General features: G+C 44.3%; 1 protein-coding gene across 6 annotated transcripts in view; it reads right to left on the reverse strand.

Annotated features, from left to right (window-relative positions):
• The window catches only part of LOC116988439 (CD276 antigen-like), a 113,079-nt gene extending 101,186 nt beyond the window's left edge, over positions 1–11,893 (reverse strand). Inside the window, exons 1-5 of one of the 6 annotated variants that reach the window (XM_033045138.1) lie at positions 11,698–11,892; positions 9,994–10,071; positions 8,178–8,522; positions 7,119–7,403; positions 2,255–2,426 (exon numbers count right to left, since the gene is read on the reverse strand). In XM_033045138.1, the coding sequence (XP_032901029.1) occupies positions 2,416–2,426; positions 7,119–7,403; positions 8,178–8,522; positions 9,994–10,045 (693 nt within the window). In that variant the 5' untranslated portion in view covers positions 10,046–10,071; positions 11,698–11,892 and the 3' untranslated portion in view covers positions 2,255–2,415. Of the gene's footprint in view, positions 1–2,254; positions 2,957–7,118; positions 7,404–8,177; positions 8,523–9,993; positions 10,072–11,570; positions 11,659–11,697 lie in introns of those variants that run through there. The other 5 variants (XM_033045133.1, XM_033045134.1, XM_033045135.1 and 2 more) reach the window with 5 other exon arrangements.
• Positions 11,894–14,695: the final 2,802 nt, after the last annotated feature.

Raw genomic sequence — 14,695 nt, forward strand, 5'->3', positions numbered from 1 at the left:
CAGGCTGACGAGTACTGTCTGACCGAATCGGTAAGATGGTTCCGAAAAGCTAAACAAGAGCACCAGCACAAAATGCCTGCGAAGACTGTAGGGCTTTAAAGACTAAAGACTTTCTACTTTGCAAGGGGCTGAGCAATACCAAGGTCGCAGTGAAGAACGGCCCCGTGGTGAATCAATGTTCCAGCAACATGCATTCGATACTGACCCCCAGCACTACTGTCTGTCTGCAGTCAGTGAGTTGCTCTGGGTTGTTATCTGGTAATGTTAAAAGTAACATTCGCAAATTTGCAGATTTGCAGACACAAAGCTGGGTGGCAGTGTGAACTGTGAGGAGGATGCTGTGAGAATGCAGGGTTACATGGACAGGTTGGGTGAGTGAGCAGATGCATGGCAGATGCAGTTTAATGCGGAAAATATGAGGTTAACCACTTTGGATGCTTTCAAGAGAGAGCTCTTAAAGATTGTGGATGATCAGCCATGATCATATGGAATGGCGGTGCTGGCTCGAAGCGCAGAATGGCCTACTCCTGCACCTATTACCTATTGTCTATAGGTCTATTATCTCCAAAGACATACTGAATGGTAAGTCAAATGGCCAGTGTGAATTAGCCCGAGTCTAGATGGGTGGTCGGAGAATCGGGGCAGAGTCGATGGCCACGTGAGAGAGAATAGGTGACGGGGAGATGGGACTGTTGGAATTTCTCTGAGAGTTGGCGTGCGCTTTATCGTTAATTAAGGAAGATAAAGCATCCCAACCTGCAAATAATTCCAACACTGTGATCAGGGCATCCGGGCTGACGAACTGGAGGCTCTATGAAAGGATATAAAGCATCTTGCCTACTACATTCTTCCATACAAGACTCCAGTCTCTTGGCCTCACCAGTGCAGTGCAGAGACACCAACAATGGTTCCAAAAGCCTTGGTGTTAAAAATGAAAAATGAAGGTTGTACCGTAATCTGATTTATTAAACATTCTTCACTAGAGATAGTATAAGAACAGTGATTTTATTGCTTCTATTCTCCTCAGGATACAGTGAACAAATTCTTAGGAAGTACGATAATACCATACATACAGTATAGCCAGAATTCAAAAATCATTCACAATTACAACTTTAACTCAGTTCAAATATTTTCTTATTTTCAATACACAGCCAGTTTTCAAACATTTTTTCCTCATTCTCATGTGAATAATTTTCTCAACTAGTTTAATTTGCACTCTGAAATACTCACTACCATCCACTTGGATCCTTCAGTAGCATCACACAGTGAATTATTCACATCCCTTAGATCTCAATCACTCAGAATAGTACCAAGATTTGGTGCATCCTTGTGTAGAAAGGAACTGCAGCTACTGGTTTAAACCGAAGATAGACACAAAATGCTGGAGGAACTCAGCAGGGCAGGCAGCATCTCTGGAGGGAAGGAATGGGCAACGTTTTGCGTCGAGACCCTTCAGACTGGGGGTCAGGGGAAAGGAAAACGAGATATATATGAGCATAAACAACATATATTTCTTCTTTCCCTTTCCCCTAAACCCCATTCTGAAGAAGGGCCTCGACCTGAAATGTCACCCATTCCTTCTCTCCAGAGATGCTGCACGTCCTACTGCATTCATCCAGCATTTTGTGTCTATCTTTGGTACATCCTTCATGATTAATACAAAATCCGTCATGATACACGATTCATACACAATTTCATTTATTCCTCATTCGCCAGGAGAATCCTTTACAATCAATAAACTTTTATTGTCATTCAAACAGACAAGGTTTGAATGAAATTTCATTCCTACAGTCATGACATTATTAAAAAAACCAAGACACACACTTAACACAATTTACACAAACATCCATCACAGTGAATCTCCAACACCGCCTTACTGTGATGGAAGGCAAAAGTCTTATCTCTTCCCTTTGTTCTTCTCCAGCGGTCCAACAGTCCAACTGCAGCGTCGAGGCGACGGGGGCTCACGATGTTATAGCCCCCGGCGGGCGATGTTAAGTCCCGCAGCCTTTCAAACCGCGCCGGGCGATGTTAGTCCCCACTCCGAGTAATTTAAGCCCCGCAAATCCGGCGGGAAAAGTTGCCGTTGCGGGAGCTCCGAAAAGCAGTCTCCCACCAGGGACCTGCGAGCTTCCGATGTTCCTGTCCACTGCGGCCGGAGCCTCCGAAGCTCCGAAGTCGGGTTGCAGCCGTGCGCCACCACAGCTCTCATTCCGAAGTCGGCCAGTTCCGCGATGGCGAGTCCGCAGGCTCCGTGACTGGAGCCCTCAGGTTGGTTCTGGTTGGAGGCTGCCGCCGGCTCCACGATGTTAGGCCCAATGACACCGGAGACCCAACAAGGAAAAAGTCGGGTCCCCGTACAGGGAAGAGATTAAACCACTCAGTCCCAATGTGCCAATAACTCTTCGTGTCATTCTAGGTCGATCCTACAATGCAATTACACCGGGCACATTCAATCAGATTGCAGATCCCTCAATCCCATTACACATACAACTATCCATTCCATGTGGAACTATCCACATGATTGCACTCAGATCCATCCATGTTAAACTCTCAGCATGATTGCAAGTGTATCTCTTATGTCCCGCTGCATGTCCCGCACTCAGCAAGAATACAGATGGTTACCACACTTCTGTTACATTCATATCACTGAGGGCAAGTCCTTTCTTGTTATCGAGTCACTCACAGACATCCCAACCACCCAGACAAGCAAGACAACTCAAGGCAAAGAACCCGAGCAGCAGGTAGTTCCACATCTCACAGAATTGATCGAAGAAACTAGGCTTCTTGGAATCTAAAATGGTCTCAGGTCAGTTCACCATTAGCATTTCTAGTTTCTTTAATTGAGTGCTGCTATATGAACAAAATAAAACAAATATCATGAGTAGCATCATAATAATGCAACTCGCGATTAAAGGATAGTTGCTGGGAGTGTGAGGTGTTCCAGTGGTGCTTTCTGAAAGAAGAGAGAAGATCTATCACTTATTGATGAAAGGCTCAAAAATACAGATGCATTAAAAAAAATACGTACAGAGATTCTATTTGGCTGCTAGTGCTGGATAAAACTAACAAAACTGAAGAGTCTGGGGACATGGTCAAATCCTCAGTTTAAAATGCAGCAGCAAGGAAAATAAATTAATTGTTGACTCGGTCATGATCATTGAACACTCGAGCACTACTGGTATCCATGTCTGTCCAGCGATCTGTTGGGATGTTGTGGGGTACATCAACGTGGAACCGCCAGGAATTCTCTGGGTAAGTGCCACCAAGTCCAGGATTCAAGAGTTGGTGCACCTGAATATCCAAGCTTGGATCTTTGCCAGGCTTTTACTGACTACACTCTTCCTGTGCCAGCAGTTCCTCGGCGATTACACCAGGGAATGAATGCAGGGAAACTGTACGAGGCTGCAGTTGGTGTAGAAACCCATCTCCATTCCTTTGAATGGACAAGAATTCTGTGAGGGACCAAGTACCTGCACGTGTTGAGTTGACTGAAGTAAATGGCTGCAATTATATTTATGGATTTTAACATTTTAAGACTTCCCTATTTAATTATTTTTAATACTTTTTGAATGTTACAAAATGCCAACTTCCAAAAGCTTCTTTCCGGCAGTTACCATATAACCATATAACAATTACAGCACGGAAACAGGCCATCTCGACCCTTCTAGTCCGTGCCGAACACATAATCTCCCCTAGTCCCATATACCTGCGCTCAGACCATAACCCTCCATTCCTTTCCCATCCATATAACTATCCAATTTATTTTTAAATGATAAAAACGATCCTGCCTCCACCACCTTCACTGGAAGCTCATTCCACACAGCTACCACTCTCTGAGTAAAGAAGTTCCCCCTCATGTTACCTCTAAACTTCAGTCCCTTAATTCTCAAGTCATGTCCCCTTGTTTGAATCTTCCCTACTCTCAGTGGGAAAAGCTTTTCCACGTCAACTCTGTCTATCCCTCTCATCATTTTAAAAACCTCTAACAAGTCCCCCCTTAACCTTCTGCGCTCCAAAGAATAAAGCCCTAACTTGTTCAACCTTTCTCTGTAACTTAGTTGCTGAAACCCAGGCAACATTCTAGTAAATCTCCTCTGTACTCTCTCTATTTTGTTGACATCCTTCCTATAATTAGGCGACCAAAATTGTACACCATACTCCAGAATTGGCCTCACCAATGCCTTGTACAATTTTAACATTACATCCCAACTTCTATACTCAATGCTCTGATTTATAAAGGCCAGCACATCAAAAGCTTTCTTTACCACCCTATCTACACGAGATTCCACTTTCAGGGAACTGTGCACAGTTATTCCCAGATCCCTCTGTTCACCTACATTCTTCAATTCCCTACCATTTACCACGTACGTCCTATTTTGATTTGTCCTGCCAAGATGTAGCACCTCACACTTATCAGCATTAAACTCCATCTGCCATCTTTCAGCCCACTCTTCCAACTGGCATAAATCTCTCTGTAGACTTTGAAACTCTACTTCATTACCCGCAACCCCACCTATCTTAGTATCATCTGCATACTTACTAATCCAATTTACCACACCATCGTCCAGATCATTGATGTACATGACAAACAACAGTGGACCCAACACAGATCCCTGTGGCACCCCACTCGTCACTGGCCTCCAACCTGACAAACAACCATCCACCATTACTCTCTGGCATCTCCCATTCAGCCACTGTTGAATCCATCTTGCTACTCCACCATTAATACCCAACCATTGAACCTTCTTAACCAATCTTCCATGAGGAACCTTGTCAAAGGCCTTACTGAAGTCCATATACACAACATCCACTGCTTTACCCTCATCAATTTCCCGAGTAACATCTTCAAAAAATTCAAGAAGGTTAGTTAAACATGACCTTCCAGGCACAAATCCATGTTGACTGTTCCTAATCAGACCCTGTTTATCCAGATGCTTATATATATTATCTCTAAGTATTCTTTCCATTAATTTGCCCACCACTGACGTCAAACTAACAGGTCTATAATTGCTAGGTTTACTCTTAGACCCCTTTTTAAACAATGGCACAACATGCGCAGTACGCCAATCCTCCGGCACTATTCCCGTTTCTAATGACATTTGAAATATATCTGCCATAGCCCCTGCTATTTCTACACTAACTTCCCTCAATATCCTAGGGAATATCCTGTCCGGGCCTGGAGACTTATCCACTTTTATATTTCTCAAAAGTGTCAGTACTTCCTCTTCTTTGATCCTCATAGTTTCCATAGCTACTCTACCTGTTTCCCTTACCTCACATAATTCAATATCCTTCTCCTTGGTGAATACCGAAGAAAAGAAACTGTTCAATATCTCCCCCATCTCTTTTGGCTCTGCAGATAGTTGGCCACTCTGTCTCTCTAATGGACCAATTTTATCCCTCGTTATCCTTTTGCTATTAATATAGCGGTAGAAACCCTTCGGATTTACTATTACCTTACTTGCCAAAGCAACCTCATATCTTCTTTTAGCTTTTCTAATTTCTTTCTTAAGATTCTTTTTACATTCTTTATACTCCTCAAGCACCTCATTTACTCCATGCTGCCTATAACTATTGTAGATCTCCCTCTTTTTCCGAACCAAGTGTCCAATTTCCCTTGAAAACCATGTCTCTTTACAATTTTTACGATTTCCTTTCAACCGAACAGGGACATAAAGATTCTGTACTCTTAAAATTTCACCTTTAAATGTACTCCATTTCTCTTCCACATCTTTCCCATAAAACAAACTGTCCCAATTTACTCCTTTTAAATCGTTTCGCATCTCCTCAAAGTTAGCCTTTCTCCAATCAAAAATCTCAACCCTAGGTCCAGTTTTGTCCCTCTCCATAATTATATTGAAACTAATGGTATTGTGATCACTGGACCCGAACTGTTCCCCAACGCATACCTCTGCCACCTGACCCATCTCATTTCCTAACAGGAGGTCCAGTACCGCCCCTTCTCTAGTGGGTACTTCTATGTATTGTTGCAAAAAACTATCCTGCACACATTTTACAAACTCCAACCCATCCAGCCCATTTACAGAATGTGTATCCCAGTCTATGTGTGGAAAATTGAAATCTCCCACAATCACTACCTTGTGCTTACTACTAATATCTGCAATCTCCTTACATATTTGCTCTTCCAATTCTCGCTCCCCATTTGGCGGTCTATAATACACCCCTATAAGTGTTGCTACCCCTTTCCCATTTCTCAGTTCCACCCAAATAGCCTCCCTAGACGAGCCCTCTAATCTATCCTGCCAAAGCACTGCTGTAATATCTTCCCTGATAAGCAATGCAACACCTCCACCTCTTGCCCCTCCAATTCTATCACACCTGAAGCAACGAAATCCTGGAATATTTAGTTTCCAATCACAGCCCTCCTGCAACCATGTTTCACTGATCGCCACAACATCATACTTCCAGGTGTCAATCCAGGCTCTAAGTTCATCCACTTTTCTTACAATGCTCCTAGCATTAAAATATACACATTTAAGAAACCCACCCTCTCTTATTCTCTGATTATTTTCTTTTTCTTCTCTCTCCCCTACAATTTGGGTCAGAGTGCTACCATTCTCTGCCCCCTGCTTCACACACTGACTGCTAGCTTTCCCAATTTGAGTCCCTCCCCCCAACCATACTAGTTTAAAGTTCTGTGGATGCATTACAATACCCCCTCCTCCTCCACATCTCCTCGCCAAATGTGCGGCCCCTCAGTTCTACTAATGACCACCCTTCTAAATCTTCATATTATTGACCCTGAGTAAATAATACCTCTGTGCAGGAAGGAACTGCAGATGCTGGTTTAAACCGAAGATAAACACAAAAATAACTCAGCAGGTCAGGCAGCATCTCTGGAGAAAAGGATAGGTGGCATTTCTGGTGTGACCCTTCTGCAGACTGAGAGCCAGTCCGAGTCGGACTCACAGTCTAAAGAAGGGTCTCGTCCCGAAATGTCACGTATTCCCTTTCTCCAGAGATGCTGCCTGACCCGCTGAGATACTCCAGCATTTTGTGTTTATCTTAAATAATACCTCTCCTCAGAGTGATAATGACCTTTTATCAAAAAATAAATAAAGACCATTCATAACAGGAAGAAACCAGAGGCTTACCCGAATTAAGATGTAGTGTCCTAGAAATAGTTTGATTGAGAGCAGGGTTTCTTAGCACAAATGTATAGGATGAAGGTTTTTCTGTGACATTGATTTCCATTTTGCTTTGAACCCAATAAAATCCATCTTCAGATGTGTAGGACGAATAGTTGGATGAAAGGGAATGATTCAAATTGTCTCCTTTGTACCAAGAAGCATTAGCCTTAGGATAGCCATGGGATTTGAAACTTAAAATGCAGCTGGACAATTTCTGTGTGATCTCCAAAATTGGCTCCTCGTAGTGAGCTGTAAAAGTAAACATTGACTTTAGCTTCTTCACAAATAAATGATGCAATGCTATCGCTGAAGGTCGTTCACGCATGTTTCAATGACAGAACAGTACATAGTTCAACACAGGCCATCCCCATCTCATGAACGGTCTCCGTTTCAACCGCTGCCACGGAGTCGATTTTCTCCATACATTGGAAAACAGCAAATTCACTCAATATGGTGACCGCACCTTCACATTATAGTAAGAAAGGCATCAAAAGCACATTCGGCTGATAAAAAAAGGAGAGAGAAAGAGAGAGAGAGAGAGACAGAGAGAGCGAGCGAGAGACAGTGAGCGAGAGAGAAAGAACTAATTCTGCTCTTTGTAGGAATTAATGTTTACACGTCAGCCTTTGACGTTAGTAACATTTTGGTAGCTTGTTTGTAAATAGGGGCATTGACTCGGTGGACCGAAGGCCTGTTTCTGCGCAGTATCTCTAAACTAAATAAACATAATTAGCTCAGGAATGGAGACCAGGAAAATCAGTCTCCATGGCACTTTTGAGACATCATAAGACAGAATGTTTCAATTCAGTAAATGCCCTCCATTATGCATGGAAAAAGAAAATGTTTGGTTCTTCAATTGTGCGTTAGATAATTGGCTAACTTCGCTCAATGAAAACATGCTGAGTAAATGGTGTGTTAACTTTTTAATTTTAACAATTAGCAAATATATATCTCTGACAATGGGGACGAGGCATGAGGCAGCATTTTCAGGGAAGTTTGAAAAATGTAAATGGAGAAACATACCTACAACGTTGACCGATACAAAACTTGGATCAGGTTTAGGTTTGTAATCGATGTGACATTCATATGATCCAGAGTCTTGAAATGTTAATTTTTGGATTTTCAGGGAAGCATTCCCATTCTTCAACTCTTCTAGAAATAAGCTTGTTCTGCCTGCGTATCGTGGATCCTGATATTGTAATTGATCTTCTCCATAGTAGTAACTATGGACAACGTTTTCAGCTTTTTTCCGTTGCCAAGTGATATACAACTTCTCCAAAGACGACTTGTTACTCACGGTGAAACTGCACCCCAGCACAACAAACTGGCCGTAGATTGCTGTAATGGCGTTCTCGACTGCAGATTCAACTGGAAATTAGAGAGGAAGAATAAAATGTTAGAAATCTGTAACAAAAACTGGAAATGCTTCACGCACACATGCACTTCATTAATTCCAGAAAGGGCCAAATTGCTTCAGAGCTAAGGAGACACAGGAGACTGCAGATGCTTAAATCTGGAGCAACATCAATCTGCTGGAGTAGCACAATAGACGGAGCTGCACGTTGCAGGAAGGGTTTGAGGGGGCATCCAGATGGGGTATGGAAGTGTGTAAAGACTGGACAGGGAGGATAAGGCGGTGGGGATCGGGGAACTAGAAGCTGTCAAAATGGTAGGGGGCAGGCTAGGTGCCCAGGATGCAAGGAGGAAGGTATTGGACAAAGGGAGGCAGGTTAGAGTCAAGGTAGGAGGAGATATGTTCAATGGACTATAGGGAGAAGTTGGGCAGGCTAGGATTTTATTCCTTGGAGCACAGGAGAATGATGTGTACAAGATCATGAGCGGAATAGATAGGGTAAATGTGCAGAGTCCTTTCCCCAAAATAGGGGAATCAAGAATCAGTGGACATAGGTATAAGGTGAGAGGGGAAAGATTTAATAGGAACCCAAGGCGCATTTTTTCCACACAAAGAGTGATGAATATATGAAAAGAGCTGCCCGTTGAGGCAGGTACCATAACAATATTCAAAGGGCATTTGGACAGCTACATGGATAGGAAAAATAGGGATATGGGATAATGTGAGCAGGCAGGATTAATGTAGATGTGGCATCTTAGTTAGCATGGGCAGGTTGGGCTGAAGGTCCTGTTTTATGGCCTGTATGGATCCATGATACTATGCCATGAAGGGTACCTGGCATTGTAGTCAGTCGCAAAGTAATTCTTGGGGTTGAGGATTACAAGAATGAGGGGTGGTTCGAATCCCGCTTGGAGTGCATACTGTCGTTGTGTCCTTGGGCAAGACACTTCACCCACCTTTGCCTGTGTGTGAATGTGTGTGAATGTGTGTGAGTGATTGGTGGTGGTCGGAGGGGCCGTAGGCGCAGATTGGCAGCCACGCTTCCGTCAGTCTGCCCCAGGGCAGCTGTGGCTACAGAAGTAGCTCACCACCACCGAGTGTGACTGAGGAGTGAATGAATAATGCGATGTAAAGCGCCTTGAGTATTAGAAAGGCGCTATATAAATCCCATCCATTATTATTATTATTATTATCCCATTAAAACATAAAAGATCCTATTGACAGGATTGAAAATTAGACGTTTTTAGTCGTGGGATAAACCCGATTGGGATGATACGGTTTCATGGTACGGGGCAGCCATTTAAATCTAAGTGTGTCGGAAATTTATTTTTGCAGAGGAGAGGGAGTCTCCGAAATCCTCTACTCCAGAGGTTGCAGGGGTTAAATCACAGGATGTACGTCGATGTGAATGGTGGGGCGGGCTTAAGGGCAGCCTCCGACTACAATTTTCTCACGTGCCTGAAATCACCGCTCTTTACGACTCACCCCCAACTCCAAACTGCATCCACAGAACAACTAGACTAAGCCGAAATTTCATTTTGGAATCTGTTCCTCAAAACGCACCTTAAAGGGAGTACAAAGAAGACAGTCTGTGAATAAAGATGACAGTTATACAGTAATATAATAATTCACCTACGAATAGGCAGTAGTTTGCACAGACTGACCCAAACCCCTCTCACTCATCACTGCGGCTCCAACTACCCTCCCCAGCCAATACTCTCCCCTATCCAATGGCCACGGACTGCTTTTATTTCAAAATTTAGTTTATTCACAATAAAAGCTAAAATATATAAATACATACATTCAAGTCAACATTTTCAGAACTATTAATATTATTCCATTACTTAACATTAACAAGACTGTTAACAGACACAAGAAGCTGCAGATGCTGGACTCTTGAGTAAAACAAAGTAGTGGATGAACAAGGTCAGACAGAATCTATGGAGAGAATGGACAGATGACGTTTCGTGTTGGGACCCTTAACATTTTCACTCTGGGAAAAGATTGTGACAGAATCTTGTGGCAGACTGCCAGGGCATGGAAACAGGCCCTTCAGCCCAACTTGCCCATGCTGACCAATATGCTCCATCTACGCTAATCCCACCTGCCCAAGTTTGGCGGATATCCCTCTAAACTTTTCCTATCCCTGTATCTGTCCAAATATCTTTTAAATGCTTTTGCAATACCTGTGTCAAGTACATCTTCTGGCAGCTCGTTCATTCCATTAACCCACCACCCTCCGGATGATAAGGTTGACCCTCAGGTTCTTATCTTTTCCCTCCCACCTTAAACCTCTATCCTCTGGTTCTTGATTCACTGCAGTCTCAGAGATTGGAAACCCCTGCCCATTCAATGCCTTGCCCTTGTCGGCCGCCCAGGGTCCCAGCAACAGAGAAGGGTCCCGACCCAAAACCTCACCCATCGATGTTCTCCCGAGATGCTGCCTGAGTTACTCCAGCACCTTGTGCCTTGTCTTGTAAACCAGCACCTGCAGTTCCAGAGAGACTATTCCTGCAATGCAGCAGGCTGGGAGGATGCCCCACGTGCGGGTGTGTCCCCGGGGCAGAAGGAACAAGAGTCGTTATGTGGGTAGGGTGCACATCAACAACTGAGAACTCTCGCACACACACGACACACGTTCTCCTGAGATGCTGCCTGACCCGCTCAGCTACTCCAGCACTCTGCGTCTTAAAAGCCCCACGCATGTCGATGGCTGTGTTCCCCATTCTCCACTCCAGGCCTCCCTTGTAAGGGGAGTGAGGGGGAGAGGACTCTCGTGTGCAAAGCCCTCCAGCGAGCAGTCTCTGGTTCCTAGACCGCCTGGGCAGGCGAGGGCGAGGGATGGAGAGGGTGCTGGAATGAACACTGGGAGAGAATGGACACTGGGAGAGGGTGCCTGTGGAATGAACACTGTGCCTCGACCCGAAACGTCACCTATTCCCTTCTATCCAGAGATGCTGCCTGACCCGCTGAGTTACTCCAGCGTTTTGTGTCTGGCCAGCTCCCACTCGGTCTACAAACCGTGCAAGTCTGTGCTCCCCGGGGTGAGGAGGAGCGCTTATCCCGGGTGTGATCGCACCTCCAGCCGCAACTGCTCCGGGACACTCGTGCAACGTTACATTGGCCGGGATGTCTCCACCTCTCCTCCTCTCCCTGGCCCCTCAACGCCGCCGCTCTGCCCTCTCTTACCTCGAAGAGAGACAATGTCGACTCCACTCCTTGCCCGGCCGGTGTCCCGGCTCACTCTCAGTCAGGATCAGTCCTGGCGGAGTTTAAGTCCCACCTCACTAAAAAAGGGCGTGCTGCTCAAAAACTGTTGCCTGGGAGAACAAAAAACACACAAAAAAACACCATCCCGTCTCCCGGCCAGAGGAATTACGGGGGAGGTTTCTGTCGTTTCACTGTGGAGAGTGACGGATCCACAGGGATCCAACAGTAAATAAACACACCCTCGGCGCCCCCAGACAGTCACAGGCAAATTGTTGCAACTGTAAAACCTCAGCACAATTTAACGAGGCATTTCCTCAACCCACACACCTATCGTTCCACATGTGTAGAAAGGAACTACTGGACACAAAATGCTGGATTAATTCAGCGGTTCAGACAGCATCTGATTTTAAAGCAATCGAATAAAAACATGTTTCATTTTAACCAGATCCTCAGAAAACAAACACCAAGATGCAATAAAACCAAAGATCCTACAGCGGATCCTATCGCTATAGGATCTTTGATAAAACTGCACAGGTAGTCCAAAGATCCTATAAGACCTTTGATCTGGTCAAAGGACTTGATTCCCGGAGCAGCTCAATGTCCTGACGCATGGAGTACGTAGCAGCACCCGACGCAGGGGGCGGGGTCGTCTTTCTTACAGTTTGGCTTTCTTCCCAACCAATTGTTCAAGAGCTTTTGATTGCAACATGCGCCTTAATTTAGTTCAACAAAGAAACTGACAAGTTACTAAAGAACGGGTTGCACGCAAGGAACAGCTCAATCCATCTGGAAGACATTCCAGCTTCCGGCATATGTTGTTAATACACAAAACACGTACTTTCCTACATGTTAAAAACCTCCCAAAATGGTGCATTTTTGCACTGTAAAAAAATGTGGAAGTCGGGGTAAGCGTGAGAGACATGTACCCAACTTCAGAAACCCACAAGTGAAGCGAAATGAAGGTAAAGAGAAGCGAGAACTGAAGGGACAACTACAGCTAAAGTGCTCGGCGAACATTGGCCGTGCAGATATAGACATTGAAAATATTGGGAATTATCGCGTTTGCTCACTGTGTTGCATCAACAGTGAGGCATTATTTGTGTTTTTTCTTGATTCCTTTGGTATCTAAAAAGTCTCAGAAGTGATAAATCTGGCTGTAAAATTTAAAAATCGCCCATGGTTCTGAAGTGGGGTTTCCCATGCAAAAGGAAAACGCTTCTGAAGCTAAATTTATCATTAAAAAAATCTCCAGACTTAGGAGTGGTGTGTGGAAAAGTAAGTCTTCTATCATTATGCTATTGAAATGTACATTTTGGCAAATAATAAAATGTCCTGACAACTTAAACACCCACTCCCTTTCAATAGGATATTGTCAATTTGCTGAGGTTGATTATGTCCAATTAACAGCTAACAATTATGCCATTCCTTGGCTTGCATCTGAGTGAAATGTAATTCAAAACCCACGTATGGTTTGTGATTTTTTTAATGATAAATTTTGCTTCAGAGGCGTTTTTTTTTGTATGTAAAAACCCACTTGAGAACCATGGGCGATTTAAAAATTTTACAGCCAGATTTATCACTTCTGAAACTTTTTAGATGCCAAAGGAATCAAGAAAAAACATAAATAATGCCTTACTATTGATGAAATGCAGTGAGCAAACGCGATAATTCCCAATATTTCCAATCTCGATATCTGCACGGCCAATGTTCGCCAAGCACTTTGGCTGTTGTTGTCCCTTCAGCTCTCGCTTCTATCTACTGTCATTTCTCCTCACTTTCTCACCGCTCGACCTGAGCGAGTTTTCATTGTTTCGTTCAGGTCAATGTCAATTTCAGTTTGCTCTTCAGTAGGCGCTGGCTGCTGTTGCAACACCTGTGTCACATTAGTAGTGGTCGGTGTTGTAGATTCGCACTGGTCATTGATGGTTTGGCTGTGCTTCGCGTGTTGACGTGCGACTAGCTCGTGTGGTGGATTTTCGCAGGTCTTGCGGAGATATATGCGATTACGACGGCATATGCCAGATGGGCTCTGAGCCACATACGGACGCTCGTCAAGCTGGCGAGAAATTTTACAGCATACAACTTACAGCATACAGAAATACAAACAGCAGCAGTGAAGAAAGCAAATGGTATGTTAGCTTTCATAGCAAAAGGATTTGAGTATAGGAGCAGGGAGGTTCTACTGCAGTTGTACAGGGTCTTGGTGAGACCACACCTGGAGTATTGCGTACAGTTTTGGTCTCCAAATCTGAGGAAGGACATTATTGCCATAGAGGGAGTGCAGAGTAGGTTCACCAGACTGATTCCTGGGATGTCAGGACTGTCTTATGAAGAAAGACTGGATAGACTTGGTTTATACTCTCTACAATTTAGGAGATTGAGAGGTGATCTTATAGAAACGTACAAAATTCTTAAGGGGTTGGACAGGCTAGATGCAGGAAGATTGCTCCCGATGTTGGGGAAGTCCAGGACAAGGGGTCACAGCTTAAGGATAAGGGGGAAATCCTTTAAAACCGAGATGAGAAGAACTTTTTTCACACAGAGAGTGGTGAACCTCTGGAACTCTCTGCCACAGAGGGTAGTCGAGGCCAGTTCATTGGCTATATTTAAGAGGGAGTTAGATGTGTCCCTTGTGGCTAAGGGGATCAGAGGGTATGGAGAGAAGGCAGGTACGGGATACTGAGTTGGATGATCAGCCATGATCATATTGAATGGCGGTGCAGGCTCAAAGGGCCGAATGGCCTACTCCTGCACCTAATTTCTATGTTTCTATGTAAATGATGGCTTTCTCCCAACTCTTCTTTCCTTTTACGAGGGGCTACATTCGCACTGTGTCCCCTTTGTGAAGTGTGGAAAGCTGACCTATGGTAATTGTCAACTTGCCGCTGAACGCGCTGCTTCATGCGTTCATGCTCGTACACTACTCTGGGTTCAAGTAGTCTCGCTGTCGTCGGCAGAAGTGTACGAGTGCGACGAT

The sequence above is a fragment of the Amblyraja radiata genome, chromosome 27 (genome assembly GCF_010909765.2).
Source record: "Amblyraja radiata isolate CabotCenter1 chromosome 27, sAmbRad1.1.pri, whole genome shotgun sequence".
NCBI lineage: Eukaryota > Metazoa > Chordata > Chondrichthyes > Rajiformes > Rajidae > Amblyraja > Amblyraja radiata.